Source organism: Garra rufa, chromosome 3 (assembly GCF_049309525.1).
Source record: "Garra rufa chromosome 3, GarRuf1.0, whole genome shotgun sequence".
NCBI classification, from domain to species: domain Eukaryota; kingdom Metazoa; phylum Chordata; class Actinopteri; order Cypriniformes; family Cyprinidae; genus Garra; species Garra rufa.
The window spans coordinates 25,378,675-25,398,076 of record NC_133363.1 but is presented as its reverse complement, the minus strand read 5'-3'; the positions used below and the strand labels follow the sequence as shown (position 1 = coordinate 25,398,076).

Genomic DNA, 19,402 nt, shown 5'->3' with positions numbered 1-19,402 from the left:
GTTTTTTTTTTTTTTTTTGGTACTGATGTTAATACAATATTTCTCATTAAAGATGTTACATAGTCCACAAGAGAAAATAATAGTTGAGTTCATTAAAATGGCCCATTCAAAAGTTTACATCGCTTGATTCTTAATACTGTGTTGTGTGCCTGAATGATTCACAACAGGTTTTTTTTTTTTTTTAAGTGATAGTTGTTCATGAGTCCTGAACAGTTAAAGTTCCTGCTTTTCTTCCTCAAATCTTTCAGTCCCTTTCAGAAATTCTTTGTTGGAAAGGGTTCAAATACACAAATGCTGGAAAAACTAATGACTGCATGATTTCGATCCATCTTTTCACATTAAGGACAATTGGGAGACTCGTATGCAACTATTACAGAAGGTTTAAATGCTCACTGATGCTTCAGAAGGAAACAATGCATTATGATTTTTTTGAATTTAAAGATTAGAGTGAATTTAACTTATTTTGTCTTCTGGGGAAACATGTAAGTAGCTTCGGAAGGGCAGTACTAAATGGAAAAAAATATAATATTTAGGCAAAAAAAATTCACACATCTTCATTTTGTTCAGAAGTTTACACCCCTAGATCTTAATGCATTATTTTTCCTTCCGGAGCATCAGTGAGAGTTTGAACCCTCTGTAATGGTTGCATATGAGTCCCTCAGTTTGTCCTCAGAGTGAAAAGGTGGATCTCAAAATCATGCAAACGTCTTTATGTAAACGTCTTTGAAATATCTGATTCGGGTCAGTGTAAAAAAAAAAAAAATGGTATGATCCCTCCTATTTTGGTAAAACTAATATTTTGCTGATTCTGCAAGGTGTATGAAATCTTTTGACCTCAACTGTATTTTTATTTATTTTTATTTTTTTGTGTGTGTGTATAAAAAAAACTGAGCTTAAACACTACCATCTATCTTGTTCCCACTAAAGAATTTTGCATATGTTTTGCCCCAGCTGCAACATTTGTTTCTTTCACTTCCTCTGTACTAAAGTTTTCTTTTCTTATTTTTCAGGGAAGGGTGCACTCCTATCAGCTAGTGGACATTGAGAGCAGTCAGAGGTCTCCAGTTCCCTCTGGAGTGCTCACACCACCACCCAGCAGTGAGAAGCCTGAGAGCACAGTCTCCTGACTTCGTTAATGAATGACATAGGACACGACCCTGACTGATGAATTTAAATGAAAATCAACAAATCAATGGCATTACAGGACAAAACCAAGCATCGTTTCGCATACATAAGATTCAAGACCAAAAATGTCTTATGCTTCTTTTTAATTTTTTTTTTTTTTCTCTTCATGAGAGACTTGAAAGACATGACATACTTTTTTGTTTTAATGGTCCAAAGGTTTGGTTATTTTTTTTTTTTTTTTTTTTTTACAAATGTAGACTACCTGCCAAAATCTCAGGGCTGTTACTGGCTCTGATTGCTGCTAAAAGAGGGTGGGACTGGAGCAGATGGAAAGATGACCACAGAGATCCCCACACAAATATGGGCATGGGTTTCTGTGGCTCAGGTTGCCATTTGGACCAGCAAAATCCTGACAGGTTGTCATGGGGACTCGAGTCTTCACTGCCAGAAAGGACCAGAGAAATCACCAGCTTCAGAAGCTAGGACTCAGATTTTATATTTAAGATTTTCCTCTGGTCGCATCCCGAGTGTTTGTAACCAAATTTGACCATTCACTTTTTATTGGTTTGTTTTTAAACAAGATGCTGCTACATTTCTCTATATCATATGTCTAAATAAAGCCACTGTCTCAAGACAGTTAAGTTTACTATGCTGATTTGTCTTCTGATGTGATTACAACTACTTGTAAGTTTTTACTTTTGTCCTATGATATACACTACCTATACTATATATAATTTTATTTATTTTAAGAAGTCTCTTCTGCTCACCAAGCCTACGTTCATTTGATCCAAAGTACAGCAAAAAGTCAAGTTGAAATATTTTTAAAATAACCTTTTTGTTGTTGTTGAATATATTTTAAAATGTAGTTTAGTCCTTTGATTTCAAAGCTGAATTTTTTGCATCATTACTCCAGTCACATGATCCTTCAGAAATTATTTTAATATTCTGATTTGTGGCTCAAAAAAAAAAAGGGTTATGAATGGCTGTGTGTATATGTGTATGTATATATATATATATATATATATTTTTTTTTTTTTTTTTTTTTTTTTAAAGAAAGTTCAGAAGAACAGCATTTATCTGAAATAAAATCTTTTGTAAGATTAGAATTGTCTTTATCTTTTTATCAGTTTAAAGCATCCTTGTTAAATGTATTGATTTTCCTATATTTTCTTTACACAAATATAATAACTGACGTGCTTTTGAATGGTATAGTGTGTAATATTGCAGAAGCTTTTGATTTCCGATAAATGCTGATCTTTTCATCAAAAAAAAAAAATTCTCAAATGTTTTCAATATTAATGATGTTAACAATGTTTCTTGCACAAAAACATCAGCATATTAGGTTTCTGAAGGATCGTATGACACTGAAGGCTGGAGTAATGACCCTAAAAATGTAGCTTTGGTCACAGGAATAAATTGTTTTAAAATATATTCGAATATTAAACCATTATTTTAAATGGTTAAAAATATTGAAAAAAAAAAGACTGTTTTTTGCTGTGCTTTGGATCAAATAAACGCAGACTTGGTGAGCAAAAGAGACCTCTATATATAAAAAAAAAAACATTAAAAATCTTACTGTTTACAAACTTTTGACTAGTTTTGTAAATGATAATGAAACGTCTTTTAGACCATCTCTTATATTTGAGTTAATATTAACATTTTTGTCATTTAAGATTACTGTTTTAAAAAAAGAATAAGATGTTTACAATCAATAATTCTCAGTTTGGCAGTGAAATGAGAGACAAATGAGCAACCAAAGAAATAAATGGGCTGCTAATAGATAAGTAAGTGGTTTAGATATATTTAACCATTTAATAACAAGGATACAAACAGGAAAAACTCAAGCATGTGTAATTTGATGTACATGTACAAAGAAGCAACCTAATTTGGCTGCTAATGGAACTGGAATAATTGAATTACAAGCAGCCTTATATCTAAGTTGAGCTGATTGTCAAAAAGCAATCCATGCAGAGTGAAAAATGAAAATATGTACAACATGAGTCACAAACAGCAGATGCACTGAAGTGGAGCATCATGTATGAGATCTATGAAACGTCACAAAATGGTGAACAGGGCCTGTAATGGCTGTCTCGCTCGTGCATCTACATACACAGTGCCCTCTGCTTGCAGTCTGAGAGCGAGTGTTACAGAGACCTAGGACATGATCCACTAGATGTCAGTGTGATGCTTTGTCTGTCACGATCAGAAGGCTGGACTTGAGGTCTGTGAGCTCCTCAACAGCTGCTGCTGAGACAAGGGTAATTCATTACATTGCACACTGACAATCGCTCTGCTGCCTTGGTCTGGCAGTGTTTGGGTGCTGTGCTGGTGACTGGAATCTGCTTAAGGCAATTTTGCTTTTGGCTTTATTATTTCACTTATTGAAAATGGCAAACTGCTGAATATGCTTTGCATTATTTCATTGAAATGTGACATGCGTACATTGTTTCAACACTAAAACAATGAGCATTATGTATCATACAATGTAGACCAAGGTAATTACAAAAACCTTTATGGCAGATTAAGCGGTTGATTCCAAAAGGGTTTGAAGATGAGGTACACGAAAGCTTCTCAACCTGAACGATCATCTCCTAGCAGCTTTGTGTCCCTCATGCTAATCTCTTAACCTTACCGAGGTTGACAGTGAATGGAGTCCCACGTCACTGTTCTGTATTTAACAATGTGGCAGCAGGATGGCTACCATGCAGTCTCTTAAAAGAGCTGTATGGAGGTCAACGTTGAAGAGGAGGAGGGGGCTTTCCCCCCAGCAGACAGACCCTGGGGGCCGGGGGGCCCTCAGGCAGGCAACAGCGCAACAGCTGTTATGTGCTCAATGGCCCCTTTTGTTCTCTCCGCACAGACGCTGGTGGCAGCAGCAGCAGGTGCCCATTGGATGATCTCCCAGCCACCACCGCCAAAAGTCACACCTAGTCGAAGCTCTGTGTCCCCTGTCTGCCACTAATATTCATAATGCCATGAACCGCTGCGACGTGATCCAATAAAGAGTTCTCGAAGTTCGGGTTAAAACACATGAGAACTGGTTGCTGATTGTATTGTGTTACATTTTAGTTTTTTAAGATGAAGACTGTTTTAAAGCAATTTTGTTCTCAAGAAGAAGCTGGTGTGGGTTTAATTTTGGATTTAGTAGAAAGAATATGTTGAAATATATCTTTAGCATGACAGTTTTGTATTCCCAGTTGGCAGTCATGAGTACATTTTTAAAATAGATCACAGAATAAAAAAAGAAAAGAAAAGTCTTTTATTGTCCTCATATGGAAATTTGGATCCTATACTAAACACCAGGGTCGGAAATTAACGAAGACTTGTGACAAAAATGCCACATAAATTCAAGACAAAGGGGCAATTAATAATGCATTAAGGCTGACGCGATTACAGTGAAATTTAAAAATGAATGGAAAGTATTAATTTGCTGAATTACATTAAGATTCGCTCACACTGCATCAGATTTACGCACTGTTTTGTGCAGCGCTGAGCCTTATAACCAATCAAATGCATTTCTTTTGAACTTAGGAACGCACTGGCCAATCAGAGACGCTTAGATTAGTCACTGCTGAAAATGCTAAACAACACAATGCAGATACAATGTAAAAGTAATTTTATAGCTTCTTGAAGTTCTGGTTAAAACTCTTGAGAACTGGTTTCAATGTTGATTGTACTGTGTCACGTTTTCATTTGTTTTGAAGCAATTTTGTCCTCAAGAAGAAGCTGGTGTAAGTTTCAATTTGGATTATGGAGAAAGAATAGGTTGAAATATGTCTTTAACAGAGCAGGTTTGGAATCCCAGTTGGCAGTTGTGACTAAATTTTTAAAAATAGATCACATAATAAAAAAAAAAAAAGTATTGTCCCTATATGGAAATTTGGACCTTGTGAACACCAGCAAAAATGGCACATATATTCAAGTCAGGGGGCAAAAAATACAAAAATGTTCTGGAATCCCAGTCGTGACTAAATATTTTAAAATAATAATAATAATAATAATAATAATAATAATAAAAATGCGTTTCTGTTGAATTTAGGAATGCATTGACCAATCAGAGGCGCTTAGATTATTCAGCGCTGAAAACACCAGAGCTTGTTGATAGGTGTGCATGCTTGCAAACAACACAGTGCATGTACGATGTAAATAAAATATTAATTTCGTAGCTTCAGTGATTATAAAGGGTGTTTTTGCATGACTTGTGCCAGACTTGGCTAACATCATGGATTGACATGTTTTTCTATGAAGCCAGAATGTGACGTGCCCAAAACGAAACAAAAACGTTTAATATTGTTTTCTATATCGATATTAATATTCATTAAAACGATATAAAAAGTAATAATCTACAAAATGAGTTCTGTCATAATATAATTGCAGCCCTTTGAGCTCCTGGTTTGGATGTATTATTTAGATACGATTTTAAACAGTCTGTTGTTATTGACAACAGTTTAATTGGGTGAGCATTTGACATTAAAGACAACATATGATTTTTATAATAATAAGGTGATTATAAAAATTGCCCCTTAATGGAAAAGTCCAATTCTGACCCTGCTAAACACTAATATTTACAGTTATTCATATCACGGATAAATTGAAATACTAAAAAAACACTACTTTTAGGACAGAGTATTCAGTGCGTTTTGCAGTCATTATTAATCTTTCAAATATATTGCAGAATAATAATGTATCTTATTGTCTCCATATAGGAATTTGAACCTTATGTTTCCACAAAGACAATGAACACTAATATTTACAGTCATTCATATCACAGATAAATAGAACAGAATAAAAAATAAATTATACAGTTGAGGTCAAATGTTTACATACCCCTTTCAGAATCTATCCAAGAGAAAATAATAGTTGAATTTATAAAAATGACCCTGTTCAAAAGTTTACATACACTTGGTTCTTACTACTGTGTTGTTACCTGAATGATCCACAGCTGTGTTCTTCAGAAAAATCCTTCAAGTCCCACAAATTCTTTGGTTTTCCAGCAAGCCTTTCCAACAAGGACTGTATGATTTTGAGATCTATCTTTTCACACTGAGGACACCTGAGGGACTCATATGCAACTATTACAGAAGGTTCAAACGCTCACTGATGCTCCAGATGGAAAAACATGCATTAAGAGCCAGGGGGGTAAAAACTTTTTGAATTTGAATATCAGGATAAATTTAACTTATTTTGTCTTCTGGGAAACATGTAACTATCTTCTAAACATGTAACTATCTTCTGTAGCCTCTAAAGGGCAGTACGAAATGAAAAAAATATGATATTTTGCCAAAAAAAAAAAAATTATTTAAACATCTTCATTCTGTTGAAGGATTTTTCTGAAGAACAGCAGGCAGTTTAACCGTTCAGGACAAACAAGGGATTCAGGAACTACTACCACCAAACAAAAAACTGCTGTGGATCATTCAGGTAACCGCACAGTATTAAGAATCAAGGGGATGTAAACTTTTGAACAAGGTCATTTTGTATAAATTCAACTATTATTTTCTCTTGTGGACTATATGTAAGCATCTTTTATTTGAAATATCTAATTCAAGTCAGTAGTAAATAAACAATAACATGCATTTTGTATGATTCCCCTTATATTTGGTAAAATAATTAACATTTTTGTAGATTCTGAAAGGGAAATGAAATTCTGAAATGATTTACCTACATTTTTTTAATGAGGTAGAATGATATTATTTACATCTTCGACTGGTACATCTCTCTTAGCCCATCTAAAATGTCTAAAATCTCTGTGTTTAAGATCTTAGTCTAGTCTGTAAGCCACTTAATGCAGTATATTGCAGCAGACACAAGAATGAGTTTCTTTTCAGACTAACAATAGGGTCAGCTTTCCAGTCCTTGAGTGAATTGCTTGTTTGTAATCGTTAATTGAGTAGTTCAGGTGCTGTCAGGGTTGAAATGTATAATCAGCCTACATGCATTAATGAGTTTGTGTTGTGTTGTTCTGTCTCCTGTACGACACGGGGTGGGGAGTAAATTGTTTTAGATAATTCATTTAGATGACTCAGTTTTAGGCAAAATAAACGTGGCTTTTCGCGGGTTGTTAGCGAGCCATCTTCATCAAAAGCCCCCTACGGTTCATAGAGGTAGCGGGGGCTAAAAAGCTATTCACACACAACTTTTCTTCAGTTCAAATGAGAAAATTCAATCTTCATTGTCTCATTTTCACTGAGAACGGTTCAACTAATGGGGTAGAAGTGATTGTGTTTTCTTTTAATACAATATTGTTATAATAAAAGGAAAAATCATGATTAATTGGGTCTCTTTATTTTATAGTTGGCAGTACAGTCTAATAATCCTTATCACCCAAAAATAGTAAGTCTTTATTAAATTTTTTTTTTTCCTCAAGAGAGTTTACCTGAATAATTTAATACGATAGTAGGGCTAGTTATGCTACTTAAAAAAGTATTATTATTATTATTTTTATTATTATTATTGCTACATTTAGTACAGAATACTTGCTTATTTAAATTTACCAGCACTATAATCCCAGTTGCCTTGTTGTTTTACTTGTTTTTAAATAAATGATAAAATTAAGAAGTATACTTTATTGTCCCCATTCGGATTTTGGTTTGGACCATATGTTGCTACAACGACATTAAACACTAATATTTACCTCCATTCATACAATAAATACATTGGAAAACAAACAAACAATACTTTTACAGATATAGCGAATTATTAAGTTGTTGTTCCTAAATAGACTTTTTCTGTGTAACAAGCTAAAACATTTATGTTTCTTTGCATTCTTGGCTACAAAAAAAACTTTATTTTTTAATCACTTTATTCTCAACGCGACTTAACTTTTTAAAAACAATATTTTGTTTAAAATAAAAATATCACAGTAATTATATAATTATATAACTATTCTTATGACAAAAAATTGTGTCTCACGAGCTGTCAAACGCAACTGTCACGGAAGCTTCCCGCGTAACCACGTGGCACCAACTGTTTACACACGTGACTCGCTGAGTGGCGCCCACCTCGACGTCATCAACAAAAGTCAAGATGGGCGCGGTTTGAGCGTGTCATGCGCAGAAACGCAAGCAAATGTGCAGTCGGACGATATTTAAGCGGTTTATTTAAATTTATCAGGTCAGTTTCCCCATCCATTGTCATCAAATGTATTGTCTTTTGTGTTTTAGTACAGTGACACACCCATGGGTCAGTCCGCTTCAAAAGTATTTCAATACTTTCCCCTCAGATTTGATGTAAACATATAGACAAACGCATTACAAACATTTGTGACCGTGGACCGCAAAACCAGTCATAAAGGTCAATTTTTATATCGTCTGAAATGTATACATCGTCTGAAGCTGAAAAAATAAGCTTACCATTGATGTCTGGTTTGTTAGGATAGGACAATATTTGACCGAGATACAACTATTTGAAAACCTCGAATCTGAGGGGGAAAAAAAAGAGAAAATGGCCTTTAAAGTTATCCAAATAAAGTTCTTAGCTATGAATATTACTAATCAAAAATTAAGTTTTGATATATTTACGGTAGGCAATTTACACAGTTTCTTCATGGAACATAATCTTTACTTAATATTCCAATTATTTTTTGGCATAAAATAAAAATCCATAATTTTTGACACATATTGTCTATTGCTACAAATATACCAATGCTTTTTTTGTGGTCCAAGGTCACATTTAGGCAAACTTTACGTGGACGGAAAACTGCAATCCAGCAATTTACCTGCACTAACCTATTTATTCATGTTTGTGATTATAGGAAGGATTAAGCACATTTCAGAATTTGGATTGGAATGACAAGAGGAAGTATTTCACCCTGGTATGTAAAATGAATTTAGCCTAAGTTTTATTAAAATTATATTGATTATATTCCAAATGCTTGAAATGACATATACTAGTGTACATATGCATTTAGAAATAATTATCCTACATATTGTTTGTTTAGTTTATGAAAACAGGCAATATGAGATTTTTTTCATGTCATTGGAATTCAATTTTGAATAGAGGGTTTGCACTTGTGTCACGGTTTTGTCAGTTACCCAGATGCATGGCCATATTGGTGACACTCGGATGTAAACAACAGCATTGATTGCACGGTTAATGTACTACTAAATGTATTGTTCAGCTAGACAGTTTTTTGCACTCTTCTCCTTGATTTGATATAACTTTTGTCAGTCTATAGTACTCCAAATTATTTTTCCAGTCCGACCGATTAGTTACAGCCAAAAACATGACAATAATTGACCATTTTCAGCAGCAATAATCAGCAAAATTTCAGTGCTGCTAATATGGCCGATTAATGGCGGGTCTGAAATTCTGTACCCTGTGCATGTGCACTACTTCAATATACATGCTGTACAACTCTAAACATGAGGAAATGTCTAAATGTGTAATATTCATGTGAAATATTTTCTTGTACTGTAAAAGTATGCTGTTAGGTAGTAACCAGGCTTTGAAGTCATAGCCTACTTATTTCTGTCTTGGCATATGCAAAGCTCCAGTAGACTGTTCAGACTAGTGTTTGACATATATTAGCATATAGACCTTAGTCAGGGTAGCGCCATGTTTAATTTTTAAAAGAAGTAAAAAGGAGGCTGTGAGGAATAGAAGTACAGTGAACAATCAGCTCAGTCAATAGAAGTACAGTGCGAAATAATTTACTCTTGTTTAATAACATAATCATTGTTTGTCTTACAAAAGGTCTTTTTGAAAAAACAACAACAAAAGACAAAAACTGATTAACTAATGGGACACACTTACAAGATAGTGTTGTAAAATGTATTTTTACAGAACTTTATTTACACAATTTTGTACATTTAATACTTCACACTATAATAAATGAATAATATATATAATACATTTATATAATATATATTTCTTTTTAGTAGTCTTTATGTACAACACAATTTAATTGTTGTCTCTACACCGATAAAATGTGTTACACTTTACATTTGACATAAATTACAGTACTGTGCAAAAGTCTTAGGCCACTAGTATTTTCACTAACAAAAAATGGTTTTAAGTCAGTTATTTCTATCTTTTGCTGTAGTGTGTCATTGGGAAATATCAGTTTACATTTCCAAACATTGATTTTGTCATTAATCGCAATAATCCAGTGAGATTTTTGTTTGCACAAGGAGTCAGACACAGCGATCTGATCTCATCATCATCCAGTTTGTCCGGACTGGCATGAAGAAACAGAACAAACTGAGACCGACTAAATCCAGAAGAACTGTGGCAACATCTCCAAGATGCTTCAAGAAACCTACCCGCAAAGCTACCTGAAAAACTATGTGCAAGTGCACCTACAGTAAGGCAAAAGCTGCTTTAAACGCAAAGGATGGTCACACCAAATGTTGATTTAATTTAGTTAATAAGTTAATTGATAAAGAAAATCTATTTATGACATTATTTTTGACAGCATCCTCATTTTACAGCATCGTCACAAAAGTGCCTAAAACATTTTTCCAAAGCTGTAGCTTTGCAGGTAGCCATCTTGAAGCATCTTGAAGACATTGCCACAGTTCTTCTGGATTTAGTCTGTCTCAGTTTGTTCTGTTTCTTCATGTCATTCCAGACAGACTGGATGATGATGAGCTGAGATCTCTGTGGAGCAATAACTGTTGTCAGACTACTTTTGCAAACAAAAATCTCACTGGATTATTACAATTAATGGCAAAAATGAATGTTTGGAATGTAAACTAATATTTCCCACTGACACACTACAGCAAAAGATAGAAATAACTGACTTGAAATACTAGTACTACATATATAGTACTGTACAAATTAAATTCACTTGACATCTTGTTTTGGGGCATGCAAGTTCCCTAACATAATGAATGTTGGGATACGCATAGCCTCAAATACCGCAGTGTTAGAGGCAGTGTGGATTTAGTGTGCATTAAGGGCACTGAGCTTTTGCATTTTTTAGACCTGGGATAGTTTTGCACACTTACTTTCTGTAACATGCACATGCTCTCAAGTGCCCAAGACCACAAATGTATGTTTTGGGACAGGCCCAAGGCTTATTTGATCTTGTCTGCCCCCTCTCTCTCATACTCCCCCTCCTGTTCAGTACAGAAAATACACCCACAGACTGCAGTAGAAACCTGGAATAATTTGGAAAAGAATGTCTTGTAAATCCAATACCTATTATGTTTTAAGCATCAAATTACATTCTTAAGCCTGTCAAGATCAACTTGACATGTTTCTGCTGTTTCCACAAGAGTTTATACAGAAACATTTGTTCCCAATTTCAACTTTTTTTTTCTCTAAACGATGACACATTCCCATGAAGCTTATTAGGCGGAGAACAACTGTTAAGCCTGTTTTTAAACATGTGCAGTGCCTCTATATTGAACACAGAAGAGGGTTATGTATGTGTCAGATTTCTTCATTTGCATGCTATTTGCTTGTGAATGAATCACATATGTCCGGGTGAGTTTGTGTTTGCCGCCCCCTTATGGTTGAATAGACAAACTGCTCCACTGATCCGGCATCAGCTGGGCTGAGCTCACCCCAGCTGTCTCTGGGCACTGCTCCCAGTCTATTTAAAACAAGAAGAGGAGGGTGAATATAATCAGGGCTCATCTTTGTTGTATATCAGATTAAGAGGAACCCTTCGTCTGTTCTATGGGGGTGGACAGTAATTTTGCTGTTTTGTTTGCTTGCAAGACAGCATGATATTTCAAAAGTATACAGACAATTGGAAACCCTTTTGCCGCAGAATGAACAATTTGCGGTTTGGTGTTCAGCATCCTTACGCTGATTTCTTTTTATGCTTAAGCGTTTAGAGTAAAAAGATTTGTGGAAGTCTGAAAATAAATGATCCGATGTCTGAACGGCAATTAAATTTCCTAAGAGCGCGAAGGCTCCCACCCTTACGCCCAGATTACCTGATGATAAAGAACATTGGGAAAGATCTATGTAATGTAATTATGTGTGTTTTACTGTAATTGTTGTGCTTGATAGCTTCAGAAAGAAGCTGCGGGCTTTTCGATTTATTTGTGTTTAGATCATCGGGGACCTCTGTTCCTTTTAGGTATTATGCCGCTTCGGCTGTGCGCGCGCGCGTGTGTGTGTGTGTCAAGTATGAGGGCCGTTTCCTGTCGACTCTGCCTCGTGTATTCTCTGTTCATTGTAATGCCTTTAATTAAAGTGATTTTATTCACAGGCACACAGCTGGCATCGGCGACTTTCCATTAGGCATCTGAGTGGCCGCCTCGCTGGTGGGAGGACCCGCACTGGGGCCGCTTCCTGGGGAACACAATACTAGTTTCATCTCCCCTCTGAGTTTGTTGTGTGTTTTGAATTTATTAATCATTGATTTTAATGCGTGCCTCTTGACAGTGGCAGCTACCCATGCATTAATTAATTCCTGAGATCCTCTTTTACAAAATGGCATTTAGAAACAATGCAGGGTCGGCCAGGGTTGCCTCTGACCTATAAAGAGATGTGCTGAATGCGAAATGTCAAAATTTGCTTTTATTTGTTCGTCGTTGTGGCGCTTCTTCACAGGTTTTATTGGCTCTTTTTTATGTTGATGGCAGGGCGATATAAAGGCCTCTTTTTGCAGCCATTGAAATATATCAGTAAATAAAGTTCTTTATGTTGCGGCTGCTCTTTAGGCTCAGGCGTTTCGCTGAAAACGCTTCTTAAACTCACCTGCTTTGCATGTGCTGGCAAGCAGTCAATCGTGGAGCGAATTGTAGGTCTTAAGTTGTGAAGAAAGGTGCTTTGGGCTGACAATAGCTAGACTGTGTTTATCCGTTCAGGTCTTAAGGAAGTATGTTAAAAAATTGCCCTCAGTGAATTGTGTGGATTAAAAAGACAGATTAGATCTCAAAGGATGCATAAGGGAGCCGAATTTGAATTTGGAGCAGGATTTGAATGCATTCAGAGTCGCTTTATTTTTTTATTTATCGAAGAAGGGGGAAAACACTTATTCATCCATTTAAATGAGTAAATAGTCTGTGCGCTTGAAAAGATAAAAGCTATGCTCATAATCCGTATTGACACTCAGAGATGCGGAAAGGAAGATTCCTAAGACCCATCCGCACCCTGCCCCGCTGAAAGGGCCTGATCCCTATTCAGGAGGCAGACCTAATGCTAAAGATTTTCTGACAGATTTCTTTCACTGGATTGATCAGGACATGTTGCTAGTAAGCGAGCGCGCCCAGAGAGATGTTTAGGAGGGCGTTTGGTTAGCAGGTGCTTATCACTTGTCTCAAGGAGCTTCTACCAGCCTCAGAGAGCCTGATTGTGTCTGACGGCGTTCCTTGTGCTTACGCTCGCTTGTCCTGATACGAGAGCCCTGCAGATGTCTTCTTTATTCTGGAGAACCTAAAGGCACAGTTCAGCCAAAAATGAAAAGTCTATCATCATTTAAGCATGTTGTTCCAAACCTGGCTTTATTTCTTCTGTGGAACTAAAAAAAGAAGATATTTTGAAGAATTTGTTTAAGAGTTATAGCAATGAACCACCTGCTATGAGGTGAAACGCAACATTACAAACTTTGATTTGAATTAGGTGTGTCGCGATTTACAAGTATAGAGTGTTTTTACAACGTATCATCAATCGGCCATATTGGTGGCACTGAACATAAACAGAGCCACTGAACCGAACAACACTTGCATATTTTGCTGATTATTGCTACTGAAAATGGTCAATTATTGTCATGTTTTGGGTTTTACTAATCTGTCAGACTGAGAAAAACATTTGGAGTACTACAGACTGCGAAAAGTCAAGGAGAAGAGTGCAAAAAACTGTTTGAGGAACAGAAGGTGTTTGTGGTTGGCCAAACTGAACCAGCATTTCCAGGGAAAGAATCTTGACAACATTCATGTTTGTTCTAATCATTTCTGGTCAGGTAGGTGGAATATTAGCCTAATGTCTTAATTAATACAGCTTGTATGTATCTTTACCACCTATTAACTTTAGTTTTTCAGTTGCACCTTTTCCTGCTTACTAAGTCCTTCTCTATATGATTTAGCAACTTTTAGCACCACACGTTTTTTTCCTTGGTTTAGACAGCATAAATTAGCAGAACAATGTATTCAGTAGTACATTAACCATGCAATCCATGCTGTTGTTGTCATTCGAGTATCGCCAATATGGCCACAGATCCGGGTAACTGACCAAGTTGTGACGTAAGTGCAAATCCTCTATTGACATTAATCGTGATATTTAAATAATAAAATATCATTATCATGTTAATTAGGTGTTTCACATTATACCGGTATTGGCGATATTTTAGTACACACGATAATATGACTCACTATATTTACACTATATTTCATTCATACTTGACACCGGAGGGCGCCCTCACGCAGAAATTTTAACTGTATGGTTTATCGGTGTTCTTCAAGCCATCTCAGGTATTTTCATATGGATAATGTATATTTATATTGCAATGCTAATCGACATAGCCTTTATCACTGTGCAGCATACTATAAAATAAGAGTCAGTTCACAGAGGAAAGTTACTTCAAACACTTAGTCGACACTATAACAAAGTTTGGTGCAGAAATGTGTAGTTATTTTCATAAATTGTGAGAGTGACACTGTGCAAAACTAAAAATTGTTAGCCTTTTTTTTTGCACTTGAGTCACAATTTAGTTAATGTATACTGAATACATAGTTCTGATAATTTATGCTGTCTAAACCACAGAAAAAATGTTAAGCATGTTAAAAAAGCTGCTAAATAACATAGAGAAGGACTTAGTAAGAAGGAAAGGGTGCAATATTTTGACAAGCTAAAGTTAATATGTGGTAAAGATATGTAGAAAGCAGTATTAATTAAGATATTAATAAGCCTAATATTTCACCTACCTGACTGGAAATGATAAGAGCAAACACTAATGTTGTCAAGATTCCTGCCCTGGAAATCCTGTTTCAGTTTGGCCAACCACAAACGCCGTTTGTTTCTCAGACAGTTTTTGGACTCTTCTTGATTTGTTATAACTGTTGGCAGTTTATAGTGCTCAAAATGTTTTTCCTGGTTCGACCGATTAGTACAGCCCAAAATATGACAATAATTGATCATTTTCAGCAGCAATAATCAGCAAATTATCAGCAAATCATTTCAGTGACATTGTTTACGTTCAGTTTGTATGTATAAGTGTGTATATATTTTACATTTATTGCAAAGTATGGATATTATAAACATATTTAAGTAGTATGAGCACCTGAGAAAGCTGACTTTACATAATTTGCAATGGTTATTAGTGGGCGCTAATAAGTTCTTTGGCAAGATTTGATGCGATTCTCTGAACAAAAGCATACGCCATCAGTTAAAAATCTTGTAGCTCACAGTAGGTCTGTTAAGTTCTGTAGAGAAAATAAATGGGGTTTCACTCTATTGACTTACATTGAAACAAAGAAAAACAAAGTCATACAGGTTTAAAACGACTCTATGTAAATGGTGAAAGAATTTTCATTTTTGTATGAGCTAGCCTTTTGATACCTTGAATGTGTGAAGGATTCTCTGAGGAACTTTTCACTCTCTCACCGATTGATATCATCACAGACAGCCGTTTTCGCAGTGTGCCTGTCCTCACCATTTCCCCCCCTCTTGTGTGTTTAAGGACCCCCTAAGCTCTGCTAGCCACAAAGCCTAAACGATGCTGCCCTTTCTTTTTTCCCTCCATCTGTAAAGAGGGAAGAACAGAGGCAAAGCGCGAGAGAGAAAGAGTGAGCCATCGATCAGTGCCGATCGTTACACGGCCCCGCACCCTGCCTCTCATTGTTTTTTATCTTGTCTCTCAAGCAGGGTGAACCCTTGTTGCCATGGCATCCCCCACACATTGGCGATGGCACTTCAACCCTTTAGCTTAATGATCTCTTGGCTGATAGCCTACTTGTCAGGCTGACTCGCTCTGTCAAGAAGCAAGGAGGATATTTGAATCGCTAGCATAACCATAACATCTCCTTACAAGCTATTTCCACTTTACTTGCACAAAAGCGGGGCATCCAGCCACCCCCTTCCCCCCCGGTCGCGCACACGTATATAGGCCCGCATTGATTATTTATTTCCTCACTCCTTGTACTCGGGCATTGTACAAGTCTCCCGATGCCGAGTGAAATCTTATTTTACATGGAATGAAGCCAATTCCCATTCATTCTGTGTCTTTTTTGTTTTTTAGTCATTACTTTAAACCATCACAGTGCTGGCAGATCAGAGCCGGGTGAAGGATTACCGTTCATATAAATAGCTGCCATTGATTCGGCAAAAAGAGAGACTTCTCTGTCATTATGGAGACAGAAAATCCTAATTTAGAAATGTGAACAAAAACGCTGAGCGTTCAATTCAATTCAGTAATCCTCCATATTGCATGAAATCAGAGGTGTCGTGTTACAATGCGCAGTTTAAGTCAGTGTGGAGATTTAGACAAAAGGTAGCGCCTGGAGCTATATCATGATGTACTGAGCTAGAAAATGTGTTCTTAGTCAGTGTTTCATTTCATCTCATTCAATTTTTTTCTTCATATTTGGAAGTACCCTCTCTGTTACCTTTTTATTGCGGTATATGTACGGATCTCATTTAAATGTATGCGGTTAAGGCCTTTAATATTGAATCAGAGACACAGAAGCGTGGATAGGCCCTCGTTAATTAACGTATTTTCCTTTTCTGTCTCGCTCGCTGTTTCTTTCTCATTGTGTCTTTCAGGCGTGCCTAATCGTACATGACTTTGAGGAGACGGCGTGCGCTACAATCCCAGCACGTCGTATTTGAATATGGACAGAAACAGATCAGACATTAGCAACTGCTATTGATCCTCAAATAGGGGCCGAGCTGTCTGTTTTCAACGCCGCTGCCCGGTCGATCCCATCTGACCTACTGTTCACAAGGTAAAAAAAAGAAAACAAAACGGGGAAGATTCTGCTCATAATTGGGTTGCGGCAGCAGTTGCTATTTTCATCGACTTGAGTGGCTCATCATCTCCAATAACCAGTATCACAAGATGGAGAGTTCAGCCTATCGTTGTTCAGCTGTGCTGTGCTAAACTGATGTTACACAAAGCCTGATGTTCTTCTCTTTGAGGATGTACGGGTGGCGTGTTGTAGCTATATATTCAATTAATGCAACATGTGCTACCTTTCAGAACTTTGAGATTGGTACGATTATTTTATGTTTTTAAAAAAAGTCTCATATGCTCACTAAGGTGGCATTTATTTATTGAAAAATACAGTAAAAACTGAAATATTATTACAGTTTAAAATAATTGTGTTCTATTTAAATATACAGTTGAAGTCAAAAGTTTACATAAACCTTGCAGAATCTGCAATATGGTAATTATTTTACCTAAAAAATAAGGGGGATCATACAAAATGCATATTATTTTTTATTTAGTACTGACCTGATAAGATATTTCACATAAAAGACGTTTACATATAGTCTACAAGAGAAAATCGCAACTAGAAAATCGCAACTTTTCATGCTACACGATGTAACTACAGAAGAGTCAAGTTTTAAATAGGAAAAATATTGAAACTCTTTGGTCATTTTTGAGCGAGATGCTTACGGTCTAATCCGATTAAATGATCTATGCTAAAAGTGCTACCGCCAGACCCAGAGGTCAGCTGAATGGATTCCAAAATGGTCAATTTCTTCACTCTAGGGGAGTTGGAAAAGGAGCCTATTTACAAAAACAGTGGTTTGTTGTTAGCTGAATGATCCACAGCTGTGTTTTTTTGATAGTTGTTCATGAGTCCCTTGTTTGCCCTGAACAGTTAAACTGTCCGCTGTTCTTCAGAAAAAAACCTTCAGGTACTACAAATTCTTTTTTTTCAAAATTTTTGTGTATTTGAACCTGTTCCAACAATGACTGTATGATTTTGAGATCTATATTTTCACACTGAGGACAACTGAAAGACTCAAATGCAACAATTACAGAAGGTTCAAATGCTCACTGATGCTTCAGAAGGAAACACAATGCATTAAACTTTTTGAATGAAGATCAGGGTAAATTTAACTCATTTTGCGTTCTGGGAAACAAGTATCTTCTGTAGATTCTAAAGGGCAGTACTAAAAAAAAAAAAATTAAAAAAAAAAAAAATATATATATATATATATATATATATTGGGCTAAATAAGTTACCATAATATCTTCATTCTGTTCAAAAGTTTTCACCCCCTGACTCTTAATGCATTGAGCGTGAGCTTTCAAACCTGTAATAGTTGCATATGAGATAAGATGGATCTCAAAATCATATAGTCATTGTTGGAAAGGGTTCAAATACACAACAATGCTGAAAAAAACTTATAATTTGTCGAACCTAAAGGATTTGTGGATCATTCAAGTAACAACACAGTATTAAGAATCATGTAAACTTTTGAATGGGGTAATTTTTATTAATTCATGTATATGAATATGTCATGTATATGTAAACATCTTTTATGTGAAATATCTTATTCAGGTCAGTACTAAATGAAAAATAACATGCATTTTGTATGATCCTTCTTATTTTGGTAAAATAATTAACATTTAGCAGATTCTGCAAGGTGTATGTACACTTTTGACCTCAACTGTATTTTAAAATGCAATTTATTCCTGTTATGGCAAAGCTGAATTTTCAGCAGCCAGTCAGTGTCGTATTATTGTAATATGTTGTTTTGATGCTCAAAAACATTTCTTCCTATTATCAGTGTTAAAAACAGCTGTGCTGCTTAATATTTTTGTGGAAACCTTGTCACTTTTTTAAGGATTTTTTAAGTTCAATAGAACAGCATTTATTTAAAATGGAAATATTTTGTAACATTAAATATTTCTTTACTGTTGCTGCTGATCCCAAACTTTTGCAGGATAGCGTGAATGAATAATTAATGCAAATACAGCTTAATCCAGATGATTACCAATAACAAATATGTACATTACTCTGGCAACATACTACAACAGTACAGACATTACGCTGAGGTTTTAACCAGATGCATATTAAAGTTTCAACACAAACTGCCCTTGGCAAAATGTTATAAAATGAAAATAAGTTTCCACTGCTAGAAAAAATGCTATTGGTTACCATGTTAAAAAGCACAGTAGCGTATTTAAAGCATTTTCTTCAAGTTTCTCCATGCTTGACAGGTCTTCATGCATGTCAAGTGTAGGCCACCTGATTTCCTACCAGCTGTTGTTATTTATGTATGCATTTGAAATTTGTCCGAGCGCACATCTTCAGATTTTAGTCCTTCGTTTCTGATGCGATGTAAATATTAATGCTATGAAATATGCCTGCTGACAGCTTAGGTAAGGATTATTTAAAGTCGGCTCCAAATTTCCATTCGTATC

The 19,402-nt window shown here is 35.8% G+C and overlaps 1 protein-coding gene across 1 annotated transcript in view; it reads left to right on the top strand.

The window, feature by feature from the left end:
* Positions 1 to 1,879, top strand: part of ccne1 (cyclin E1) — a 7,969-nt gene extending 6,090 nt beyond the window's left edge. Inside the window, exon 10 of the mRNA XM_073836586.1 lies at positions 1,011 to 1,879. Within this exon, the coding sequence (XP_073692687.1) occupies positions 1,011 to 1,127 (117 nt within the window). The 3' untranslated portion in view covers positions 1,128 to 1,879. The remainder of the gene's footprint in view (positions 1 to 1,010) is intronic.
* Positions 1,880 to 19,402: the final 17,523 nt, after the last annotated feature.